At 52.6% G+C, this 25,898-nt stretch overlaps 1 protein-coding gene across 4 annotated transcripts in view; it reads right to left on the bottom strand.

Annotated features, from left to right (window-relative positions):
• The window catches only part of NDRG4 (NDRG family member 4), an 87,015-nt gene extending 62,314 nt beyond the window's left edge, over positions 1-24,701 (bottom strand). Inside the window, exons 1-2 of one of the 4 annotated variants that reach the window (XM_038368275.2) lie at positions 24,406-24,701; positions 3,778-3,869 (exon numbers count right to left, since the gene is read on the bottom strand). In XM_038368275.2, the coding sequence (XP_038224203.1) occupies positions 3,778-3,846 (69 nt within the window). In that variant the 5' untranslated portion in view covers positions 3,847-3,869; positions 24,406-24,701. Of the gene's footprint in view, positions 1-3,777; positions 3,870-23,506; positions 23,898-24,405 lie in introns of those variants that run through there. The other 3 variants (XM_038368273.2, XM_038368274.2, XM_043494714.1) reach the window with 3 other exon arrangements.
• Positions 24,702-25,898: the final 1,197 nt, after the last annotated feature.

Raw genomic sequence — 25,898 nt, 5'->3', positions numbered from 1 at the left:
TGAGCCAGACCTCACCTTCCCCCCACTCCTTGCTGCCTCACTTCCCCCCCCCCCACCCCAGCCGGTCATTCAAGTGGATCAATAAAGCTCTTAACACTCTCAGTCTCCTAGCAGTTTCGGCCTCTTGGCATCAGTGACATAGTCTGAGCTTTACCGCTCCTCCGAGTGATCAGGCAGAGACTGGATGGGGGGGGGAGGGGAAGAGAGAGCACTGGTGGGGGTGGAAGACAAGGCAGAGGAACACTACCACCCCCCCAGCGCCCAACCCTTGGCTCTACAGAAATGGACAGCCACACAACAAGGTTAGAATGTATTGGCCTAAAGTTAAGTGTCCAGTTTTCAGAAGTGCTGAGCACACAACTCCTCTTAGCTTAGAAATCCGGGGGAGGGGGCCCTCACCAGATAATTATTTGGGGGCTTAATACAGCAGGTTGAAAAGCGCATGAGGCAATAGTCTAGCAGAAAAATGCTATTTTGCTGAAATCTAAACGTTTTGCAGGAACGTGTCTATTTCAACAGAAACGGTTCCAGGCAATTTGTTTGGACTTTCTGGCTTTGTTCCCTTGAGACTTTTACTGTAATTTTATTTCATTTTATAGAAGAATGTTTTGACATTATCAAAATGAAACGTTTTGACAAGGTCGGTTCAGTGTTTCTGAATTTAAATATTTTGGGCATTTCTGTTCCGAGAACATTTCAACTCTGTCCCGATTCGCAATGAAACAAACTTTCAGGATGTCAGAATTTCCTGCAGGACAGAAATCCCATTCTCCAAGCAGCTCTAGTGCCTGACTATAGGCACTCACACTGGAAAATGCAGCGGGATGCATCTCTGCTGTAGCACCACCCAGTTGGAGATGGATCTGCTGTTCTGAGCCTGGTCTAACTCCCCCAGCCCCTGGCAGGAGTTCCAACTTGCGTCACTTGTGTCAGATCTGACTTGTGTCACTCAGGCCTGTCTGTAACAGGCTGGACCAGAACACTGCCTTCCCCCTTGTGCGACTGGTTTTTACCAGTGCAATTAGCACCACTATTAGCAGCAGCCGACCCCGTGTTGCACAGGTGTAAGCAATTCCACAAGGGGAAAGGCAGAGGAGAATCCATCTCAAATGTCCAGACTTTGCGGGAGTTTGGGATCAGATCAGATTCCAGATTCAAACCTCAGGCTGAAAGGATGGTCCTGAGTTGCAAAGGGTCCCAGAGCACTTTACAAGCCAAACACTGAGGCCCTGAAATGAAGCCAGCTCTGGGGTGAGGGGCAGCCACCACCACAACAGCACTAGGAGTGGAAGATTTTGACGATGGACACGTGGGCAAACCCCTTCACTTATGAGATTTCCAATGCCCACCCGCAGCGAGCAGGATGTGACCTCCTCTGCAGCATCCCCACCGAGCAAATATCCCCCTCCGAAAGGTGGAAGGAGCCAAGTCAAACCTCTTCAGATTCCAGAGTCCTGGCATCAGACCGGATGCTGGGACACTAGGACAGTCCCCAAAGGAACAATGCTGGAGGACACAGCTTCACGGGCATGTCCAGAGATGCAGTCTCTGGTTCAAAGCCATGTCTGCTTCACTAGGAGCCCTTTGTTAGCCCTGACCTGGCCACACGCCATGCCTGGGCACCACTGCAGAGCCAGAGGAATGTCCCAGTGCAGCTCCAGAGCAAATGAACATTTGCAGGTTCTGAGGACGAGCGGCTCTGCCCACCACACACCCAGTCCTCTGGCTCCCGCTCTTGGATTGACGAGGCCAGCGAGATGAGCACAGATACGCAGGCGGTGACACATCCAGCTTGGCAGGTCCATGCTCACACGCTGGCTTTGCGAAGCAGCCTTTCAACTCCTGGGATCTCGTAGGATGCGGGAGACCAGCTCAGCGAGAGAAGGCCAACCCCCTCACCACTGGGGATCGCCTTTCGACCAGAGAGAGCCAACCCACAGTTCAGCAGGCTGGACAGTGTCTGATGTGCCTGCAGTAGCAGGGAGTACTGCAGGCCAGGCTGAAGGTGCATGGACATAGCTGGGGCAGCAAGGTAGGATGGTGCAATGATGGATGCACCATCTCAGTGTAAGCGGCAGTCTGCTGGCTCCTTGCAGCTGCATCCTGCCCAGTTCTTTTCCCTCCCATCACTACTCCCCTCCTCCCTGTTAAACTCAGAACTCAGATTTCTTGGCTAGGCCTGGCAAGCTGCCTGCTCCTTGAACTCACCCAGGTTACCAGCCAGCCCTCCCCACCTCCCGGCATCCAGATAGCACGGTCCTCCAGGAGCATGGCTTGGGGGAACCCAGGAAACCAGCAGAAACCAAGCTGGGTCCTTCAAGGTCAGCATTAAGACAGGGAGGTGGGCGTGCTGGAGCTCTCATCCTCATGGTGGATTAGGGAAGGGACATTAGAAGGCCACAGGAGATAGCGGGATGGGGAAGAACAAGCCCACCCAAACCCAGCTAGTGAGAGTCATTCCAACCCCCTCCTCCCCCCCATCAACCCAGCTCCACCAGGCTGGTCTCTTGCACCCACCCACCCAACAGGCTTCAGGAAGATGACCGTGGGTTCTCCCCTTCCTCCAGGCCTCAGAGATTGTGCTGTGGGCATGCTCTTTGGGCTGGCTGCGTCTCCCACACTTTCTAGCTGTAGGAAGAAGTCAGCTTGTTGATGTTCACCAACTCCTTCCCACTTGTTTTCCAGACAGTGCCTCCCTCCCACTCTGGTCTCACACAATAGGCAGCTTTGCCAGAGATAGATACCTACTAAGGTCTGACCGCGGGGTGGGGGGGAAGTCCCTGTGAATCACCCCTTATTCCCAGGCCTGGCAGGTGCAGGTGGGTGATCTTGCATCATTCGGTCAGATAACCCCCTGCCGCTGAGCTAGGAGCAAGACTCCAGATGGAACACAGCCTGCCATGAACGGAGCCTCTGAGGAACAGGAAGTAGTGGGGGAAGCCAGATCATCCTCATCTCCTGCCTTTGCATTGTCCACCATCCCATCTGCTTCAGAGCCTACTGCCCAGCTGGGCGCTGCCCGTCACTGCAGCCAGCCTGCACTCCAGGCTGTGCCGAGGGGAGCAGTGGAGATATTAGGAACAGACAAGCACTTGATTCTTGGCCACCATCTCCACAGGGGCCCAGCTGCTACCAGACGCTCAGAACCTTGCATGGTGCAAGCTGCCATTCTTCAGTTGGGCCACATGATGTCACCCTCGCTGCTCAAAGCCAGCTACGCCCTTAGCTCTAATCCAGTTGAACTAGTCCAGCCTACAACGGTTTCCCTTCAGCGTGTGCAAACACTGCAACTAGTTTCAGGTCAGCTAGTCCTCCTAGCTGCATCCTTATGTGGAAGTTCTCCAAAAGCCCATGCTCCTAGAAACAGATCTTTGGGATAGATGCATATCCCAGAATGCACTGGTAAATTTATGATTATGGGACAAGGTGTGTGAGGAGGATAACAATCAATCACACACATACACACAGAGCCAGGGCTAGATTCCTTGCATTTGAGCTAAAGGAGAGCTCCCCTAGCTAGGGGAAGTAGTAGGTCCCTTATCTACCCTGTCGGCTGAGCCACTAGAAGGCAACATCACTCACACACAAAGCCTGTACATTACAGATACCCCGTGCTACTGGGTGAACAGATCAAACTGAGGCTAGGGCAAAGCAAGGCAGGCAGCCATTCCATACAATCAACACCTCCTCGCTCGGCACAGGCACCTCCGTGTTGGGATTGAAGGAGGCTGACGGGTGGGATGTACGGGGGGACGGTGGGGCAGGAAGGCAACTCACGAGCTCGGTATCCTGGCCTCGCAGCAGCGGCTTCTCCTCGGTGAATCGCAGCTCGTGCAGCCCTGCCATGGTCACTTCCTGCAGCAGCAGCCCTGCAGGAGGAAAAAAAACCCAGCACACAGGTCAGCTGCCTGGCAGGGAGCCTCCTAGCACTGCCCACAGACCTTCAGCCTGAGCTCTGGGCTGGAGTTGGCGAGGGCCAGCTGCAGAGGGGAGCAGCCAGATCTCTGCTGTGCGAGCCCCAAGGATCAGCTCTCCAATAAGGTCCATCTTGGGTGGCATCAGGATGGGGCTGATGTGCCCAGCACATGGTGGCTATCACAGCAGGCAGTAGCTGGTCCCCCCATGGACAGCCATAGCAGAGGGGCCAGGGATTGACTGGGCCATGGAGTCTGACCCTAGTCATGCCTAGAGGGAGGCGCATTGGTGGCGTGGGTAAAGCTGGCGCTACTGCTGCCCACGCTATACATGTTCGGGCAGGGGGAGGGGAACTTCCCCGCCAAGGTGAGAGGGAGGGTCTTACATGCTTAGTGCCGCTTGATGCCCCCTCACCTTCAGGTGGGCAGATACATGTGCATGATGCCTTCACCCAACTGCTTTGCCAGGAGAGGGCACCCTGGGGTGCAGCCTGTGAGACCCTCCCACGTGGAGAGGGAGGCTCCTGCGTGTCGCTGGGTGACAGACTCTCTGGAGGAATCGCACCCCAGCTCCTTGCTTCAGCCACGAGCCCGTTACCTGAAAGAGGGGCATGTCCCTCACCGCTCTAGGGCCCTGGGGTTTAACCTCAGGGCCCTCGTCCTAGCGCACCCGCTGAGCTGGCTGACCCGGGGGGAGCCTTTGGGCTGAAGCCCACAAGCACTGACAAATTTGTGGGCAGTGTCCGGTTGGATCCTCCAAGTGGTCATCGAGGGCAGGGAGCACCCTGGGACTTGGGTGAGCTGGGTTCAAATCTGTGCTCTGCCACAGACGTCCTGGGTGACCTTGGCCGAGTCACTTAGGAGCCTGAGTGGTGCACTGCCTAAATACTTTTAAAAATCAGGGCCTAAGTCACTTCAGCATTGTAAAGCTAAATCTCACTGAAAGGGGCCCAGGCTCCTCTGTCACTCAGGCCAAGCTCTGCAAAGGTATTTAGGTTCTTATTTCCATTGAAGTTAGGAGCCTAATGACCTTTGTGGAGCTGGGTCTTAGGCCTTGCAACACTGAGCAGAACGGCACCTAAAGACATTTTTGGCCTTGGTCTCTCTGTGCCTCCGCTCCCGCTCTGCACTATGGGGATAACAGGTCTGCCCTGCCCACTGGGGGTGCTGTGAGGAGAAATTCCTTAGCACTTGTGAGGGTGCGCAGGGGTCAGGTGAGTACCCCAGACAGCTCGATCTAGAATCAGGGCCATCAGTTCTGCAGGCTTTGGAGCTGTCACCCCCTAATAGCCAGGAGTTTGAGACGTCCAAGCCTCTGGAATAAATCGAGATTATCTATGGAACTGCAGGGTAGACTGTTACAGCTGCATAACCCTCAGGCATATCAGATCGGGCTGCGGGGGCTGTCACAAAAATCCTTCCTTCTGCTCGGTGTCCACATGCAAAGCTGCACCAGTTTCAACGAAAGGTGCAACTGAAAGTGAAGTCAGTTGAACTGATGCAAAAAGCAGTGCGGACACGCTTAAATCCACAGAAACCTGGCAGATTCGGTTTAAGCTCCCGCTGATTAGGAATAGAGCTAAACTAAACTGAAAGCAGCTGCTCTTAATCAAGCGTCCACGCTGGAGTTTGCACCAGATTAACCCATCAGTGCACCCGAGTGCATGTACAAAGCCCCAGCTTGTTTGAAGTTCAGAGGCAAGGGAAAAGCTCAGCTGGAATGGCCTAGGTTTGCAATCTGAGCTATGGGGAACTGTTGACTCTTAACAGCTACATATGGAACCCACGCAAGTCAGTGCTGAGCTGGCTCAACCGTTTGGGACCTTAGGAAACTGGGCCCAAGCTCCTGCTTGGCAACAAGACAAGAGTTTCACTTTCTTTGCACAGCTCCACCAAGTCTGTGCTTAACTCCATCCTGTGAGCTGAAAGCTGGTGCCAAGCAGCCTTCAGACCCATTGCCAAGTAATCTGCAAGAGCATGATCGTTAGGGCCCTACCAAATTCACCATCCATTCTGGTCAATTTCATGGGCATGGGATTTTAAAAATCATAAATGTCATGATTTCAGCTATTTACATCTGAAATTTCACGGTGTTGTAATTGTAGGGGTCCCGACCCAAAAAGCAGTTGGGGGGGGTCGCAAGGTTATTGTAGGGGTACCCTTACTTATGCGCTGCTGCTGGTGGCAGTGCTGCCTTCAGGGCTGGGCAACAGGAGAGTGGTGGCTGCTGGCCGGGAGCCCAGCTCTGAAGGCAGAGCCCACGGTCAGCAGCAGTGGAGAAGGATGGACGGCTTGGTCTTTACTTCTGCGCTGCTGACTGCAAAGCTGGGCCCTCAGTCAGCAGCTGCCGCTCTCCGGCTGCTCAGCTGTGAAGGCGGCACAGAAGTAAAGGTGGTAATACCGCAACTGCCCCTAAAATAATCTTGTGACCCCCCCTCCCCCACTAATCCCTTTTGGGTCAGGATCCCCAATTTGAGAAATGCTGGTCTCCCCTGTGATATCTGTATAGTATAGGGTAAAAACACACAAAAGACCAGATATCACAGGGGAAGACCATATTTCATGGTCTGTGACACGTTTTTCATGGCCGTGAATTTGGTAGGGCCCTAATTATCATTTATTATTTGTATTGCCACAGCGCTTAGACACAGCCCCGGACCCCGGCATGCTAGGGGCTGTACAATCAGACCCAAAAGAACATCCCTGCCCCAGAGAGCTTCCAATCTAAGCTGGATGGCTTTAATCAGAGATTTCAACTGTGCAAAAGATCTTGGAAGAGGGGGGAACAAGCCTCCCGTGTAAACCCTGGAGGTGAGGGAGACACAGCAAGGAGATGCTGCTGGTAAGTTTAATCTCTCAGCTGCACAAAGCAGTTTATACACCAATCGTTTCACCCACCCCAGCCATCTCTGGGATGCTATATTCCGCTGCACAAGAGTTTACGACAGACTTGAAGGAGGCTGCATCAAACTGACCGAGCAGCAGGGGATTCAGCAGGTAGAGTCCACGCTGGAATTTCAGGCGAACTCTCCTGCCTCTGTAGAAAGAGCCACAGGATTGTGACCACACGTGGCCAACCTACCGTGAAACGTGGCACCAGCCCAGCAGCACCACCCCCAGCTAAGGGCCAGCCCTGCTTGACTTGGGACATGTGTCAGGCTTGCTGAAGCACAAGGAGGCTGCACACACAGTGATACGACTGGGGGCTGGAACAAAAGCCTGCCCTCAACGGGTGTGCCCACACCTGAATACTGCAAAGAATACGGAGGGCAGTGCTTGGTATGTGCCCCCCCCCCCCCAAGAGAGAACAGAGCTTCTCCAGCCACACAACAGCTAGAGCCTGGAGTAATACTCATGGATCTGAACTTCTTCTATCCCATCTGCTGAGCTAAGCCTCAGGCTTGAAACACACGCACGCCTACCTAGGAGACGCTGTGACCATCACGTTTGTGCTCTCTGCCCTCTATATATAGCCTAAGCCAAACCATCCTCCCTCTCTCACTTCCCTAGAGAGGTGTCAGGCAGGGAGATTAATTAACTCCCTTGCAGACAACACTGGATTAGAGGGCAGGGCAGCAGCGTTAGGATGCCCTAGTTTGCCCATTACAAGGCATTTGCTCATTACCCTCCCATTGCATTTCTGCACTGGGCTCCTTAGCTCAGTGCTGAGCGGGGGGGGGGGCACTTCCTTTCCAGAGCAGCTTGCAGTTGGCAAGTCTTGCCCTGTCCCAGGGTCCAGGCTCTGCAATGGAGCAACAAAAACGACTGCCCTGGGAGTACAGGATAGAGGTCTTAAGTAAGGGCTTGTCTACCAGGAAAGTGTTACCAGTTACACCGGTATAACTAAACCATTATAGTTATGCTTGTGTGACTACCCACGTGGAGGCAGTTTAATTTACTCTGCTTTGGAAGGGGTTGCGCTAATCCAAAACAAAGTTGCTTTTTGACTGGAATAAGCATCCACATGGGGAGTTCTACCAGTAGTCACACCTTCTTAGCATCAAAGAGGACGCTGTTCCCACGTAGACAAGCCCTAAGAGGGTTTGGAGACTTCAGCAGGGCTACCTGAGTCTTATCCTGCCCCTAAGAGACAGCTGTGCATACCCACAGGCCACACTACTGGGCAGAACTGGGGAACTTCTGCTCAAGAGAGGCCCATGGGTATGACAGCAAAGGAGACATGGCCCACAGGCCAAAATTCAGAGTTTAAGTGCAACTACACTGACTTTGGTGGCGTCACTTTATGAGCCACAATTAGAAGCCCTAGTCTCATTAGACAGTCGTGTACGCTACCCTGCGGAATTCAGGGGAACCCTAAGCTGGCACTTCAGGAGATGCCCCATGGCACAGCGCGTGAGCAGGGGAGGGAACTGCAGCCTGTTGCTGCCTATCCCCTGAGGGATAGAGGATACGGACATGAGGGCACATGCTGATTACAGAGAGGGGCAGATCCTCTGCTTGTGTCAATGGCCACAACTCCACTGACAGCCAGCCCCAGAACAGGAAACACCTGCAAACAGCAAGGGTCCGACCCCCCGTGCGGGGTCAGGAGAGGCGCTAAATCATTCAGATCGGGAGTCTGTGTTCATGTCCCCACCCGCTGCTGCTCACTACCCAGTCTCAGTTGTTGCTTTCCCCATGACCCTCAGATCCTAAGGCAGACGTGGGCAAACTACGGCTTGCGGGCCACATCCGGCCCGTGGGACCCTACTGCCCGGCCCCTGAGCTCCCGGCCAGGGAGGCTAGCCACTGGCCCCTCCCTTGTTTTCGCCCCCTCCCCCGCAGCCTCAGTGTGCCACGCCGCCACAGCTCTGGGTGGCGCAGCTGTAGCACCACCAGCCACCGGTGCGCCAGGCAGCGCGGTAAGGGGGCAGGGAGGGTTGGATAGAGGGCAGGGGAGTTGTGGGGGGGAGAAGAGGTCGTCAGGGGGTAGGGTTGTGGATAGGGATCGGGGTGGTCAGAGGTCCCAGGGGCAGTCAGGAAGGAGCGGGGGGGTTGGATGGGACAGCGGGGGCAGTCAGGGGTTGGGGTTCCGGGGGTGGTGGATGGGGCAGAAGTCCCAGAAGGCTTGGATAGGAGGCAGGGGCCGGGCTACACCTGGCTGTTTGGGGAGAGACAGCCGCCCCTAACCGGCCCTCCATACAATTTTGGAAACCCAATGTGGCCCTCAGGCCAAAAAGTTTACCTGCCCCTGTTCTAAGGTATGTCTGAGGCTATGACAGTTGAGGGTTTGTCACCCACCAGTTGCTGCATCAAAGATCTGGATGGCTGTTGTGTTCTGCGTGGTTGACACCTTTAACCTCCCTGCTCCGAAGATGACCCAGCAGCACTGGCTTATTTGCCTTTAAAACAATGCCTTTTTTGTGACTCTGCGATGGCTGAGTCCGACTGGATGGGATTGCTACCATCAGTGGATGGTTTCCATCTCCTTCCATCCGCAGAGCTAACCGCCTTCCCTCGCATTCTTGTGGCATGGCTGAACTGCCATAACTGGCCACACCCCTTTCTTTTAAGCCACACCCTCCTCCATCTCTCCAGTGGTCCCTCAAATTACCTCCCAAGGAAGTCTCCTTACACACCTCACCAGCCGCTCCCACACAACCGTTTGCACCTACCCGCAATGGAACAGAGGCTATTGCTCCTGATACCACCAGCTTCAAATGTAGTCCGGGGACTGTTTTTCTAACATGTGGGAACCCATGTTCAGAAGCACTGACACGTTTCCCCCAGATGCAGACAAATTCATTTCAAAGTGCAGAAGGGGTTTTGGAGTTTAGGGCAGAGGAAAGCAAGGCCACTAAAAGTATTATCAAAGAGAGCCAACAACAGACAGCCAAACAAGAAGAGCACGAGTCTAGAGTTTGCATTGGAATGGAAGGCAAGGGGACGGGAGGTTAGCTCTTTTCCATGTTTGCAAAGCATCCACAGGCCGATTTGTTTTTTAGCCACAGTTGTTTGCTGAACACTTCACAGAAGCACATTTCAGCCTGGAAGTTGCGTGTCAGCAGCTTGCTTTTCATCGTGCCTTTTTAGTAGGGTGCAATTGGACGCTCATTGAACATGTTATTATTTCTGCTCCCTGATTGGATAACCAAAACTTATAAACAGGAGGCAAAACCAAGATCTCCAAGATGGGCACACAGACATACCAAGCAAGACCTAAGAGAGGAACACATTTACCTGGAGTACTCAGTTGCACAACGTGAAAACCAAAAAAGCATCAGGCAACAGGAGCACTGGGGGGTGGGGCAAAATCACCCCGGCCGTGAATACCACCACAGCAAACTCCTGGTGTTTCCTCTAAAGAATACGTGCAAACTGTCCTGTGCTATTTGCCCATCTTTAAGCCCGTACCAGGCTTCTCATGGTAGAGTAATTTCATTATCCTGGTTATCTTAAAAATGATAGGACCAAGGCTCAAGTCTGAGCAGAACTAAAGATGAAATCCCAACTCTCAGCATCGCTGAAATAGAATTAAGCGAAGGGAGAATCTCTACCTTCCTTCTTCCTGTTCTGGGACAGCTATCTGAGGGTAAGAAGAAGCCTGACTCTCCTCTCCCATTCCCGGCTGTACGTCAGGAGTAGCAACCCTGGAGTCACATCAGTACAGAACTGGTAAGTGAGGGGACAGGTCAGGCCTTTTGAATTGAGGGACAAAAGGGACAAAATTGTAAGACCAAGGGTCAATTTTTGCCCTGCTACATCCATGCAACCCCACTGAGGTCATGGGTGCTCCAGAGGAGTAACCGAGGGCCAAACTTGCTAACCTGGAGTACAACAGAATTTCAATATCCCCCTATCAAGTAGAGGCTGATCTTAGGGGAGAAGTACTAGCCCCACTGAAGACAGTGGCAGTTCCACCACTGATTCAGTAGGGCCAGGATTTTCCCCATTCTGAAGCCGGCCTAGAAGCCAAGAGGACAGAAGGGCTAGAAGCCTCGGCTAGGGGAGAAGTACAGGGCCAACCTGCCAAAAGCGTGACCGGGGAAGTTTCCCCAGGTTAGATGTGGGGATGCATTGAGAGGAGAGAGAGGAAGGAAGCACCAGTCAAGAAAGCCAGAGCCCAGGGACCCTGACAAGCTTGGTATGATCAGAATGGCTCTGAAAGTGGCAAAGTAGTGCAGGCCTCTTTCGCAGGACTCGTCCGGGTGCCTGGCACAACAGGTGCACGTCACAGGCGTATTCGCTTGTGCCTAACGGAATCAGAGATTCAAGGAGAATAACACTTAGGCCCACGTTATGCACCCACAGGGAAAGAAGGGCCCAGGAAATTGTGCTTGCCAAGACCGTGGCCCACTGTAAAATTGCAGAGGAAGCAGGGGGATGGTACTTGCATCCCAAGGTGAGACACACTTTAGACAACCCCTGGCTTAGAGTCAATACTGATCTCACTGATGCCAGCATCAATCAGCTGTAACCACCACTGTAACCTACTGGGATTCAATGCTGCAAAATGGGTGCAACTCCATGGACATCAATGGATTCATTATTCACCCAGGCATGAGATGAGAGTCAGGTGCAGAGCCCTGAAGACCCACACATCCCAGAAGCATGTTTTGCCCCATGGATCTGGTGCACTAGGCAGCAATGAAGTGGTTGACTGATACCTCAGGCTTTGGCCTCACATTTCCTCCTCCCAATGGAAATCTTTTCTATTTAGATTTCTTTTGACAACCCAGGGCTCCCAGCCAAGGTAGGTCTCTACTGATTCCCAGACCATCCCCTCCTGGGTCCGTGCAGGAGGCTAGCGGTGATACTGAAGAGTCACACATTGCTAGCCAGTGCCAGCTGGTTTCCTGGGTGTTCCCAGCAGCGGTAGCCCCACATCATTGATAGGAAGAAGCACCTGGCTTTGTTAATGCACCGGGACTGCACTGGGGACAGATCATTCCTGTTCCATCCAAGTCCCTGACCACACAGTCTGTGGCTCAGCTGTATCCATGGAAACTGGATGACCCAATGCAGACGGGATGCATTTTTAGATGCCAAATTTCTCCCCAGCTGTTCCGACGCGGGGCTTCAGGCACAACCATTGTGCACCACGCACAGCAGAGGGCGCTCCCTGCCCTGCTCCCTGAGTGATGCCGGGGGGCATGTGCCCACCCCCAGATTTGCAGCTTGGCTTGTACGGAGCGTGCTCACACGGACTGAGCATGCTCAGTAACACTGCTGAAGCCAGTTGCCCTCACTCTGCCCCTGCCCCCCATCGGTATGAACAGGTTGTCTCTGCTCCACTGGGTATCTTGGCGCAACCCCTTGCCACTCAGCTCCCCAGAGGAGAAGGCTATAAAAACGGTGCAGTGGAGACAGCGGCATGTGGAGGGATGGACTGAAATAGGAAGGAGCTGGAGTGAGAGAAAAGGAGAGTGGCAAGGGAGTGTTCATCTGCTCTAAATGCTCTTGTAAATAGAGCTTCTGGCTAAGGCTGGTGGAAAATTTTCTGTCAAAACTGGGGGGTTTTTTTAATGCAAAATTGGGTTTTCAACCAGAAAACGTTTTTGGGTGGAAATGTCTGCTCTCTCCTTTTTGTTGTTAAAGCGAATGCCCAACCCAAAAATACTTTGAGGGTGAAATGTTGTTGTGGTGCCTCATGGGAGTTGTAGTATAAGTGCTTTGTGCTCCCATTCTTCTCGAGGGACTGGGATTCCCAACGGGACTTCTTCTCCCATGATACATTGCAGCCATGCAACTGCACCACTTCCCCTCACCAAGAGGGTAGACTGTTGCATCTTGGGAGATGTAGTCTGACCAGGGAGCCTGGCATATAGGAGACGCTGAAGGCAGAAGCACCCACACTACAACTCCCATGAGGCACCATGGTGGTATTTCAGAATATTTTGAGTTTGGATTTTGCACTGAAAACTCCAAATTTTCCATGGAAACAGTCAACAAAAACAAATTTTCTTCGTTTTTGTTGAAATTTTCCACAGAAAAATCCTAATTTTTCAGATAAGCTCTAGTTCCAGCACTGGCAACTTGGAGCAGAAAGTCCCCAGCTCATGGGAGGCTTTGGGCACGACTGCAATGGTCACCCTTTACAGAAATGCCCTGGGGAATTTAATGGAGAAGACGACATTAACAGGGTTCTATAGGAGATACTCTATTAACCTATGGAGTTTGACAGGGAATGAGCCCCCTGCTACAGAATTCCACAGGCTGTCCAGGAGAGACAGTTCTCTATTCAGTTCTGCAGACCTTTTCCATAAGGGCGGCCCCAATAATGAGGTGGTTAATGCCTCAGTAAAGCAAGAAGGAGCCAACGCTGTACAGGTGATGAGCAAACTGCACCACAAATGGAGCCGTAGGCCCAATAAACTCAGCCCTGCCAACACGGGCGGGGGATGCATTTCCCAAGCAGCCCATGCAGCCATCTCTCAGTGAGATTTCTGGGCTGAGCCCATCCCCTGAAGACCCACCCACACCCAGCCCAGACGGTTTCCATTCTAGTCAAAGAAATTATCCCAGGTGACGGCGCATTCCGGCAGATGGCTGGTTGACCCAAAGAGTGGTGGTGCAGACCTCTCTCTGATCACTATCCCCCATCACCGTCACTGGGCACAAGCATGGCTTTAACCCCTGACACACTTGAGTATGCAGCACTGGAAGCAGACCACGGCTGCACAACAACAGCAGCAATGACAGTGCCACATCCATGGAAGGGTTAAAAAAAGTCTTCTCGACAACTCAATATGGAAGAAACCTGGCACCTTGAACACAGTGGGGGGGAATCTTCCTCCAGCTCCAGTTCAGGTCGGCATCATTAATGACATCACAGAGGCAGCTGATCTATCATACAGCAGCAGGGAAAGGTCAGGCTGGCTGGACAAGCAGTTAACACCCAGTTAATCAGCTAACCTCCAGTCTCCAGGCACTTGGAGAGGAAGGATGGTCCAGTGGTTAAGGCCCCAGCCTGAGACTCGGGAGATGGGAATTTTCTGCCACAGACTTCCTGTATGATCTTCAGCAAGTCCCTTAGCCTCTCTAAGCCTTGCTTCCCCACCTGTACAATGGGGATAATGTCTCACAGGGGTGGGGTGAGCTAGGGCCATCGGGCCAGGTTATATAGATAGATGGGGGTTACTATTGTTAGCGTTACCCAGCTGCATCCATTTATATCTTACTGGGGATTTTCCAGCAGTTACCCAAGCCTGGGTGCAGGAATTTGTCCCTTAAATGTTATTTTTATTATACAATAGTTTGCCCTTCCACAGGGGAGGATCTCATAGCATCTCAGGACATTGTGAATACAGCCAGCCAGCACTCCCGGGAAGTAAGGAATGATCATCCCCATTTCACAACTGGGGAAACTGAGGCACACACCAGCAAAGCAGCTTGCTCAGATTCATGCAGCAAGTCAGTGGCAGATCTAGGAACCAAGCCCAGGAGTCCCAGCTTCAGTACATTAAGGCTTGTGAAAGCCATATTCTCACCCTGCCAAGGTCCCAAGTCCACAACAAGTGAACGAGCCCCAGCACATACAGCCTCATGGCATAACACAGCAGCTCCCTATTCGCGAGAGCTCACCTAAGTCTCCATGCAAACAGCGGAGCACATGCACTGTGGAACAGCCCAGCCCAGGCTCCAGACTGGGTCAGCTGCTTGCTGGGTCTTCTTCTCTCTAGCAGTGCATAGCAAAAAAAAAAATTTAACTACATCAGAAGCAGGAAGTCTGCCAAACAATCAGTGGGGCCACTGGAGGATCAAGGTGCTAAAAGGAGCACTCAGGGAAGACAAGCCCATTGCAAAGAAGCTAAATGAATTCTTTGCATGAGTCTTCACTGCAGAGGAAGTGAGGGAGATTCCCACACTTGGCCATTCTATTTAGGTAGCTAATCTGAAGAACTGTCCAAGAATGAGGTGTCAGAACTGGTTTTGGAACAAACTGATAAATTAAACAGTAATAAATTACCAGGACCAGAAGGTATTCACCTAAGAGTTCTGAAGGAACTCAAATATGAAATTGCAGAACTACTAAATGTGGTATGTAACCCACCACTTAAATCAGCTTCTGTATCAGATGACTGGACGATAGCTAGTGTAACACCAATTTTTTTTACAAAGGCTCCAGAGGCGATCCTGGCAGTTACAGGCTGGTAAGCCTAACTTCAGTACAAGGCAAATTGGGTGAAACTATAGTAAAGAATAGAATTATCAGACACATAGATGAACATGATTTGTTGGGGGAAGCGTTAACATGGGTTTTGTAAAGGAAAATCATGCCTCCCTAATCTATTAGAATTCTTTGATGGGGGCCAATAAACGTGGACAAGGGTGAACCAGTGGATATAGTGTACTCAGACTTTCAGAAAGCCTTTGACAAGGTCCCTCACCAAAGGCTCTTAAGCAAAGTAAGCAATTATGGGATAAAAGGGAAGGTCATCTCATGGATCATAAACTGGTTAAAAGACAGGAAACAAAAAGATAGGACTAAATGGTCAGTTTTCAGAACTGAGAGAAGAAAATAGTGGTCTCCCCCAGGGAGCTGTACTGGGACAAGTGCTCTTCAACATCTTCATAAATGATCTGGAAAAAGGCGTAAACAGGGAGGTGGCAAAGTTTACAGGTGATACAAAATTACTCAAGATCGTTAAGTCCAAAGCAGACTGTGAAGAGTTACAAAGGGATCTCACAAAACTGTGGCACTGGGCAACAAAACGGCAGATGAAACTCAATGTTGATAAATGCAAAATAGCGCACATTGGAAAACATAATCCCAACTATACATACAAAATGATGGGGTCTCAATTAGCTGTTGCCACTCCAGAAAGATCTTGGAGTCATAGTGGATAGCTCTCTGAAAACATCTGTTCAATGTGCAGCGGCAGTCAAAAAAGCAAACAGAACGTTGGGAACCATTAGGAATGCAATAGATAATAAGACAGTAAATATCATAATGCAGCTTTATAAATCCATGGTATGCCCACACCTTGCATACTGGCTATCATTTTATGGAAGACAATCATCCGCAAACTCCAATGGATTGACGATAGTGATGATGTGCAGTTCTGGTGCCCCATCTCAAAAAAAAAAATTAAAATCATTACAGGGATGGAACAGCTTCCATATGAGGAGAGATTAAAAAGTATATAAATACAAATAACTGGGACTGTTTAGTCTTGAAAAAAGACAAGTAAGGGTGGATATGATAGAGGTCTATAAAAACCATGAATGATGTGGAGAAACAAGCATTATTTACCCATTCACATAACACAAGAACCAGGGGTCACTCAATGAAATTAACAGGCAGCAGGTTTAAAACAAATAAAAGGAAGTACTTCTTCACGCAATGCACAGTCAGCCTGAGGAACTTATTGTCAGGGGATGTTGTGAAGGCCAAAAGTATAACCAGGTTCAAAAAAGAATTAGGTAAGTTCATGGAGGATAGGTCCATCTATGGCTATTGGCCAAGATGGTCAGAGATACAACCCCATGCTGAGTATCGCTAAGCTGCGAGATGTGGCATCTGGGCAACAGGGGATGAATCACTTGGTAACTGTCCTGTTCATTCCCTTTGAAGCATCTCACATTGGTCACTGTCAGAAGACAGGCTACTGGGCTAGATGGATGATTAGTCTGACCCACTATGGCCATTCTTGTTTTTAATGTGGTCACTAGACCAGCTCCCCATCCATAGCTCTCAAGACAGCTCCCTGTACACAGCACAGGCCAGATAGGGTTCTTCAGGTTTCTCCCCATACCAATACACATCCAACCACTCCATGAACCCACACAGACAGTGCAGTCACAAAAACCTGCTGGCCCAAAAGGCTTGAAGTGCTTGCAGCTTGCCTACAGCGCAGGGAACCTGACTGGGAATCAGAAGGCCTGGATTCTATTCCTGGCTCTGCCATGGATTAGCTATGTTGCCTTGGGCAAATAACTTGGCCATTCCATGCCTCAGTTTCCCCATCTATAAAACAGAAATAGTTACACTGGCCCTCCTTTGTAAATCTCTGAGATCTAGAGATAACTGTGACTGGTATGGCTGTGTACTGGAGGTAGAGAGGACTCATTTCAAGGTGTTTCTGAAGTCTGGGCCCTGCAACAATCACTGTGGCGTACACACCAAGGCAACATGCTTCATTCAAATGGCAGCCACTTAACTAGCTCTCTCCCTGCCTGATTGGGACAATGGCTGGGGGCAGAGATTCAGTGCAATATCTTTCAATGGCTCTGAACAATGGATTATTGGCGTTCCTTGCCTGTTTAATTGGCACAGAAGGTGGTGCATGCAGCCAGTTTATATAGCTAACAGGAGCAAATCACTGTTTGCTAGCACAGGTTTCCCACTCCACCATCCTCAGTTCTCATCAGGCTGCTTCCCTGCTCTGTTACAGCTGCTAAATAACTCCTCTTACCTTCTTGTGGTTTTCTCTAGCCTTTTCATGCTTTTTTTACAGCAAGCTATGCAATTCAAACAAATCTTGCCAGCACAACTCATCCCTGTGAACCTCTGAGGACCAGGGGCATCGCTTAACAGGTGCTTTTCGCCCTTCTGTCATGATCTGTGCCAGCCAAGAGGATTCTACCATACTAAATAATAAGGCCACCCAAAACCGCACTGATCAAGGGGATGTTACAGGTGAGACTTCAAGCCACACATGCAAAGATGTTCAGAGCTGAAGGGGGATCTGCACATGGAAGATCAAACAGCATCACTGCAGCATGTGAATGGCCCAGACACCAGGGTAAGAATGCAAGGTAGCACATTCGGTAGCTTTTTTGCAGGTCTGCAAAGTCCACACATTCGACACTCAATGGGATGCCCCTGGCGTGGGCTCCACTTAGGACATCTCACCTACCACTGAACCCTGAAATGGCCTCCAAGATCCCGTCTTTGGTGGGATACAGCCCTACCCCAGTGTTTAAACCTAGCTGTGAACCATGGCTGTGGGCCAACCATGTTCTGATATGGTTCCTTGCTGCCTGTGTAACAGAAAGTAGTGGCCCATGTTCTCCCCCGGCTGACAGCCACACTGGGAGTAAGACTCTTCTGTGACAGCCTCCTTGCTGGGGGATCATCCAGTTCTCCCCTGAGATGGTTTTATCTCAGATTGACCAACACCTTTGGGGACCCATCTACTTAATCTACATTACTGGCTTGGACAGAGCAGGGCTGTAGAACAATTTAAGCAGTTAGTTCTCAAAATAAAAACGTGATTTAAACAGTGTCAAAGGACACTCACGGTGTCAACAGGGTGCCCTGGCAGAGCTTCCCCTAGCAGAGACGCGATCCAGGACATGGTTCCTTCGCTTGACAATGAGAAGCCCTGTTATAATGCATGACCATGTTTCAGAGCAGCGATTAGACAGGTATTCTGATAGAGCGGGCAGGGCTTTAAGAAGAGATGGGCTCAGTGTTAGCCGTGACATTCCCCGCACACAGCACGCTGGGGGCATTAGAATACGCACAAGCCAACACTCTACCTGCCTGAAAACTTGCTGACTGACCCCCTTCCCTAGTGACTAGTGGGTGCTCAACACGGCATCCCAGTGCTGACGCACTGTATTCACGGAGGGGACTGCCCTTCAGTGCCTAGCCTTGTGCCGCAATCTCACAGCCAGGCCGAGGTATCGCAGGGTCTGAGAACTGTGACGACTGTGTGTAACACACAGTACATACACTAGGACCCAGTGTGAGTGAAGGACAAAGCCACACAATCAATTTTATCTTGACTCTCAATTTTCAGGCTTTTTGGAAGTTTGAGATAGAGAAAAGGACTTGAAGGAGAATGGAAAAGCATTGTCCCTTTTAGTTATTTCTGGTCTGGGATCTGAAGCAAAACAGCTTTATACTGAAGTTGCAAACAAACAATCAGAAGGGCCATTCCCCCTGTGCAGGGCTCTGGGATTCCCAGCAATGGCAGATAACGTCCCCAACCCCTAAAGCAAAGCAGCTTTCTGTGTTTCTAGCATTACTCCAGGCACTCAGCCAGCCACACAGCAGCTGGGGGAACACTCAGTCCTGCCAGGAGATTAAGCGGAGGAGAAACTCTGGGGGTGGCTCAGTGTATTGGGGCTGATGAGTACATTCTGCCAGCAGTTTGGATTCTCAGAAGATGGAGTAGTTGAAATGGTTTGGACCACGCTCAGCACTGACATAAGGAGGTGCATCTCTCTACCCCATTCCTTGGCAACACCATTCCACCAAGAACAGAGTCCCTGCCAATCTCTGTCTTCGACCCCTCAACTCAGGATTCAAACCTGGTCCCAGCTCAGAAGCGGTTTGAGCAGCATTTTTGGTCAGACTGCTGGGCTCTTCCTATCAACAACCTACAACACACCAGATCACACAGTGCTGACCTACCCTTGTGACCAGGCAGGATGGGCAGCCTGGTGCCAACCTAGGTCATTGCATCTCCCCAGCAGATCTCTGCAGTGATGCTCCTCCTCGGTGAAATCCTGCAGAAGCCAAGCCTGCCCCCTCTTCTGTTCAACAGACTCCTGTGGGAAATCAGCAGGCACCGCAGGCTCCTCTGCCACGGGTGTACTGATGCCACCCTGCCTTGTGCGTCTATCTCGGCAAACTGCCCTGCTGTGTGCTCACGCACAATGTCAGTGCCAGCCACAGACGGACACCGGGATGAAAACAGCTGCCTGGAGCTCTGCCCAGAGGGGTGCTGGAAAGGGAAACCGTTTGAGAAGCCAGTGACCTTCCCCTCTACTCCTTGACTGCCATCCTACTGCAAAGCTGCATGGCAGTATTAGACTTATCCTTGCTCTTGGATAACCAGGTCTAGACAGACCAGGAAAAATGTCTTTCCAACTTGCCAGGAGACCACTCCCTGTCCTCCGAGGCTTGGCAACCATAACCCACCATGCATCACTGAGACTTACAGACTGTAACTCCCTCTACATAGGGCTAACAGCCAAAGCCACCCAAATTCCACCTTTCCCAAAATTCAGCTGCCACCACCACCTGAGCAGGCCTGGTCATGGGAAGAACATCACACCCAGGCTCCGACTCAAGGCCTGCATGCTAATCGTAGTGCGTTAGGACCAAACTGTGTTATAACCTGGTCAGGGCACTCCTGTGTTCTAATGAGATCCCCTGGCACAGCAGACCTGCCTCTGTATATGGGGGCCCCACACGTGTTGCCATCTTTCCATCCACAACCCTCCATTCCAGCATCACTGGCCCAAGACACAAACCAGGAACGGCTACAGTAGGACTATTTGAGAGAGGGAGACCGGGCATTTTCTGTGCGAGGTCGGAGGTGGTGGAAAACTCCCATGGAGAGTACCACACTGGGCTCTCCCCTGGCCACGTTCAGAGCCACAGGCAAATCCCACCAGAGTGCAATAGCCTCACCACACTAACTGGGGAGGAGACTTAAAGCAAAAGCCAAGTGACAGAGCACCAGGGGAGCCCAAGCAGAGCCCATGTGGGCTTGTCGCTTATGCCTCCTATTTTGCTGTACTTCAGTCCTCAGATTCTGCAATGACTGGCTCTCTCTTACCACAACAAAGAGAACCTGCACTGAAGCATAGAGGAGACACACCCACTTATGCCAGGGCTCAATTTAACTCCATGTAACACAGCTGGAGAGTCTGCTTCCAGGGGGTAGCTCTCCCCCTAACCCCACACTGCAGAAAGAAAAGCCTCCTCGAATCTCCCTCTACGTGTGTCAGGCAGGGAGTGCTTATGAATGGACGGGCTGCTCTTTGCATTATCACAGCACCGAGCGGCTGCAGCCATGATCAGGCCCCACTGCGCCAGGCACTGTACAAAGTGAGGGCCAGCCCTGGCCCCAAGGAGCTATCAGAATAAAGGAGCACGTCCTGCCTTTGCTCCCAAAGACCCTCTCCTGCAGACCCCAGAGCACAGGCAAAGAAGCAAACCAAAGGCAGCCACGTTGGGCTTTTGCTGCACCGGTGAACCACAGCCAAACCTCCTGGAGAAGGAATAAACTGTACATCAGGGAGAGAATATTTATTGGTTTCAGAGTAGCTAAGGTGCCACAAGTACTCCTTTTCTTTTTGAGAATATTTATTATGAAGCTTCGGGAAGGGTTCTAAGAACGGGAGAGGGAAAGAGCAGGGGAGGCTATAAAGAGCAGTGTCCCAGTAAGGGCAGCGCCTACAGATCAAGCAGTGCCCGCCGTTATGCTCATGAATTACAACGCTGTGCTGGGGATCTTTGAGCAAACTGAACGACTTGTTGGCTCTCCGGCGGTTCCGCCTGCCACACACGCAGGCACTGCCTGCCGGCACGGCGGCTAATCTGTCAGCACACCCACTTGGCACCGGCCCCCGCTCCTTAGGAGTCCCGTCACGGAGCCTTTAGGCCAATACAGCAATCCTTGACAGACAGGGAGTAACGAAACCACCTCCCGGAGGAGCCAGGCCTGACCCGGCGCCAGATGGAGGAGCGAATGAGAGTTGGAGCAATGGGAGGAGGAGGGAGGCCAGGGAAGCGTTCAGGAGGAGACCCTGAATCATGAGAGTGTAGAACAAGACCGCAGCGAAATAGAAGCCAAGGGAGTTTCGCCTCCATCCATTGCCAGTTGGGGATGGGGGGAGAAACTTACATCAGAGCTTCACAGTCTAACCTGGAGTCCCTGAGGAGGGGAGGGGAGGGCACCACTGGTTCAATGTCAATACCAAGGGAAAGCATCCTCATACAATTGGCCCCTTGCAGTGCACATTTTTCCCCAATAGGGTCTGCTCCCCTCCCCTCCCCACTCAAGGAAAGATCAGTGCCCCCCACACACACAGCACCCCAGTTTGGACAGATCACAGGGCAAGAGAATCAGCATCATTCTCCAGCGTCCCTCCAGTCCCTACCCCAAGCCCCCCCGGAAGGCCACCCAGCTGGTGCAAACATTCTCGCTGCTTTCACAGCGCCTTAGATGCCAGAGGCAGGAGAGTCCCATGCCAAGGGAAGATCGCCCCCTACTGGTCAACAAGAGAGCAGCAGGGTCCATCCGGGGCACGGGCCCAGACACGAGGGTATGTGCGCACTTTCACATCCACTCTGTCACATGGAAGGCTGAGGTCTGGTTCAGTCTAGTCTGTGTAGATGGAGCCATGTTACAGATTTCTATTAGAGCCCTGATCTTTCCTTATACTGTAGCACAGTTTGGTCCCCAAAGACTAAACCATCTTATACATACATCACGCAGCTGGTTAGGTGCTATTGTGAGCTAATGAGATCCCCAAGCACAGCAGCCTTGACTGTGAAGAGGGACCCTTTATTTACTGATTGTCTACATAGGCTGCAGCTATGGCTGACTGTAACCTATTCTCCACCCCCAATCCCCAGAGCTCAGAGCAGGAAAGCCAAAAAAAAAAAAAAAAGGGGCAGCCAGACAGTGCAGGAGGGTTTGGAGCAAGAAAGAACACAGACAGTACCCATGCCTATTCCAGCACTTTCCCTGCAGCAGCTCCTCTAACCTGCCATAAGGGGGACCCTGGCTTCAGCCACATCTCCCGTGGTGACACTCCAACAAGGTGGGTGCTCATAAAAATCAGCAGATTATGCACCCCAAGTCAGCTTCCAGATATCCAGACATATTTGGGGCCAGGTACAGGCCCTTTTGTTTGTCACCTCACAGCCCTATCATAGGTTGGGTGCCCCAAACACACAGTGCCCCCATCAGAGGGACCCGCTGCCATAGTATACCCTGAATTGCCCAGTCACAGCATCCTGGCAGATGCACGGGCTGTTAGCAACCAGAAGCAACACAGGGTAAAAGCCAAGCGAGATCCCCAGGTACTGTGGGCGGGCAGGCAGTGGTGCCGTTATGCAGCAGGGGAAGTCATGACTTTCCAGTGCCCATCCTGTCTGAGGAACTCTGATGCAGTATGGGAGTGCTGACCCACACGCACATACCAGGGTTTGGGATCAATGACTGGTCCTGTGGAGGAGGAGGCAGAAAGCATCATGCGTCACATAGGGCATAACTGCGGCCTCTTGAATGGAGAAATGGCCCCCTTCTCCATTCCTTAACCCCCCCCCCCCCCACACACACACACACACCCACCCACAGCAACAGGCCGATTACCGAGCAGGATGGAGGTCAATACCCCAGAAAAAGCTGCTGCCAGCTGACTGGCTGCAGGGAATTTGCTTGTCACGGAGGAAAAACAAACTAGACTTACATGGCACTTTACGATTCCAAGCATTGCACAAACATTAACTAGCTAAGGAGTGAGAAGGATCAGGGAAGGAGGAAAACTGCCCCCAAAAGTGAAAGATACCCAGGCTCTGAATTAGCCTGGACTCCTGCAGCCAGCCAACCCATCCCACCACCTCCTATTCAGGAGTCAATAAATAAGAACTCTCCATCACTATTTTCTTGCATAAAGCAATATCCCACCCTCTTCTCTAGACAGACACCTGACCAAGGGCTCAAGCCAGTGTCTGATGATGTCTGCGACCGGGGATTTCCCCCCGACTCGCAGGATTTTGCCCCCAAGTCATTATGCCGTTGCAGTGCCGTTGAAAGTAGCTATATCAATTTAAGAATCTTTGCTTGGGCTAGAAGTAGGAAAACCCATTCGACTTTAGCTTGGAAAGTAACTTGGCCATCAGCCCAGCAGACGGAACAGTGCCTTTGGAATGGTGTGAAAAAAAATACAGCATTTACCTGTTAATAATTCTATCTTATGTCCCAGAACCTTCATTGTGATTCGTAATTCTCCCAACAGGTGAAAATGGCAAGGGGGGGGGAAGCTCTTGGAGACAATCAGTAAGGAAAATCCACTAGTGAGGGATGATCAGAGTCCTCTGAGCTCAAAGCAGCTTGGATCAGGAATGAGACAGGGCGCCTGGATAGAGTGGGAAGTGCAACATGGAGTGTGTGTGCGTGAGTGTGAGTGAGAGAGAGAGAGAGAAGGCGAGAGACTGGCTGTTCAATGCAGATAGGTAGGAGCTTCACCCGTTTCACAAAAAAAAAAAAGACGAAAAAAAACCCACCCCTCACTTACACTGCAAAAATGCCAGGCACTAAAAAAAACCGATAGCCTAGCACCGCAAGGCTGGGTGTTTCCAGGCACAGACGGACGGGCAACCCAGGCTGTGGGCTCGGAGACAAAACCCCAGCCCCCCACACACTTCTCGAACAAAAGAGCAAAGCTTTCTCTCGCTACACAACCGTGGTCGTGTCTGCAAAGCCGGGGGGGGGGGGGGGGCCGCGCAGGGGGGGTCTGCCGGCAGGCATGCAGCAACAAGGGGCGCTGGGAAAGCAGGGCTGCTTCCCAGCTCCAAAGATGGACACCCACCCTCAAAGGCCAGGCTACGGGGGTGATGAAATGCAGCCAGATTTTACCTTTGAGCGCTAGACAAATAGGGCCCCGTTTCTAGGGCCAACGCTGGGAAGCTCGTGCCCGGAGCAGCCAGGTGCAGAAGAGCCAAGAACCGATTCCCCCGCCGGCGTTTCCACCTCCCTAGGTCCGATCTGGGCAGAAAGGCTTTACTGGGGGAGGGGGCGCCTTCCAGGAGGTGGGGAAGACACACGGGGGAGGGGGCCGCGCCCCCAAGACTCACCAGATCAGTGCGATGCAGGGCGGGGGGGGGGGGGTCTCCGGCTCCCCTCTGCGCCTCTATCTTTGCAGCCTCCTGCTGCCCCGGCGGTGAGTCCCCACGCGCGGGCAGGTCGCGAGCCCCCGCCCCACCCCCCAGGAGCCGCAGCCGCCCCCAGGCTCCTTCCCCGGGCGCGGCGGGGAGGGGAGGGGAGGCAGCGGGGTGTAAATCAGCCCACGTGCGCGGGCTTGGCTGGCTGGGTCGGCGGGAGGACGCGGCGCGGCTGCCGGCGGCGCGGGGTTTGCGGGCGGGGGCGGGAGCGGCTGGGCTCCCCCCGGGTTTATATGGGGGCCGCGCCACGGCGTCAGGGAGGGCGCGAGACGCGTCGCGCGCAGCGGCGGCCCGGCGCGCGGGGGCTGCGTGGGTGGGAGCGCCCGGCCCCCGGCTGGGGCGCGCGGACTCGGGCTGGCAGCGGGCACCGCCAGACGGGGGGGGGCATGGAGGGGAGCAGCCTGGCGGCGGCTAGACCCCTGCCAGCACCTGCGGAAAAGGACCGGGGGGGGGTTACAGTGGACGAGAAGCTGGATGCGAGTCGGGGGGGGGGGCCCTGTTGCCAAGCCGGCTAAGGGCGTATTGGGTGTCGTAGTCGGAGCGTTGCCAGCCGATGGGGGGACGCGATCGCTCGGCGCCGGTGAGGCCTCACCTGGAGCACTGCGTCCAGTTTGGGGCCCCCCCCCCCGCTACAGAGGGGCTGCGGACAAATCGGAGAGAGTCCGGGGGAGGGCAACGGAAATGCGCAGGGGGCTGGGGCACGCGGCTTAGGAGGGGGAGCTGGGGTTATTCGGTCTGCAGAAGAGAAGAGCGAGGGGGGATTTGCTAGCCGCCTTCAACTACCTGAAGGGGGGTTTTCCAAAGAGGGGGGGGCTCGGCTGTTCTCAGGGCTGGCGGACAGAACAAGGAGCAATGGGCTCAAGTTGCCGTGGGGGAGGTCTAGGTGGGATATTAGGAAAAACAATTTCACGAGGAGGGTGGTGAAGCCCTGGAAGGGTTCCCTGGGGAGGGGGTGGAATCTCCTTCCTTAGATGGTTTTAAGGCCCGGCTTGACAAAGCCCTGGCTGGGATGATTCAGTTGGGGATTGGCCCTGCTTTGAGCAGGGGGTTGGACGAGATACCTCCTGAGGTCTCTTCCAGCCCTGCTAGTCGATGATTCTCACATCTGTTACCCCTCTAAAGATGATGGTGAGCCCAGGGCTAGGATGCAGCCCCTCTGCTCAGACCACATGTGCTGCAGCTGAACCTGCTGAGGTGCTCGCCAGGGCATGTGAACTGCAAAGCCTGAGCCTAGGCTTTAACTAGGTAGAGGGGCTAGTAGGTGCGCCCGGCTGCCCTCTCCTGCGCCAGCCCCTATCATATACAGAATGCAGCCAAATGAGCTTTGTTTCTTGGCCTCAGTGGCAGGGCCTTGTGCTTTTGGAGCAGGGGGATCTATGTTCTGGCCTGACGATAGCCCATTAGCA

Source organism: Dermochelys coriacea, chromosome 12 (genome assembly GCF_009764565.3).
Source record: "Dermochelys coriacea isolate rDerCor1 chromosome 12, rDerCor1.pri.v4, whole genome shotgun sequence".
Lineage (NCBI taxonomy): Eukaryota > Metazoa > Chordata > Testudines > Dermochelyidae > Dermochelys > Dermochelys coriacea.
The sequence above is the reverse complement of the archived record's forward strand: the minus strand, read 5'-3'. Positions and strand labels throughout refer to the sequence as shown.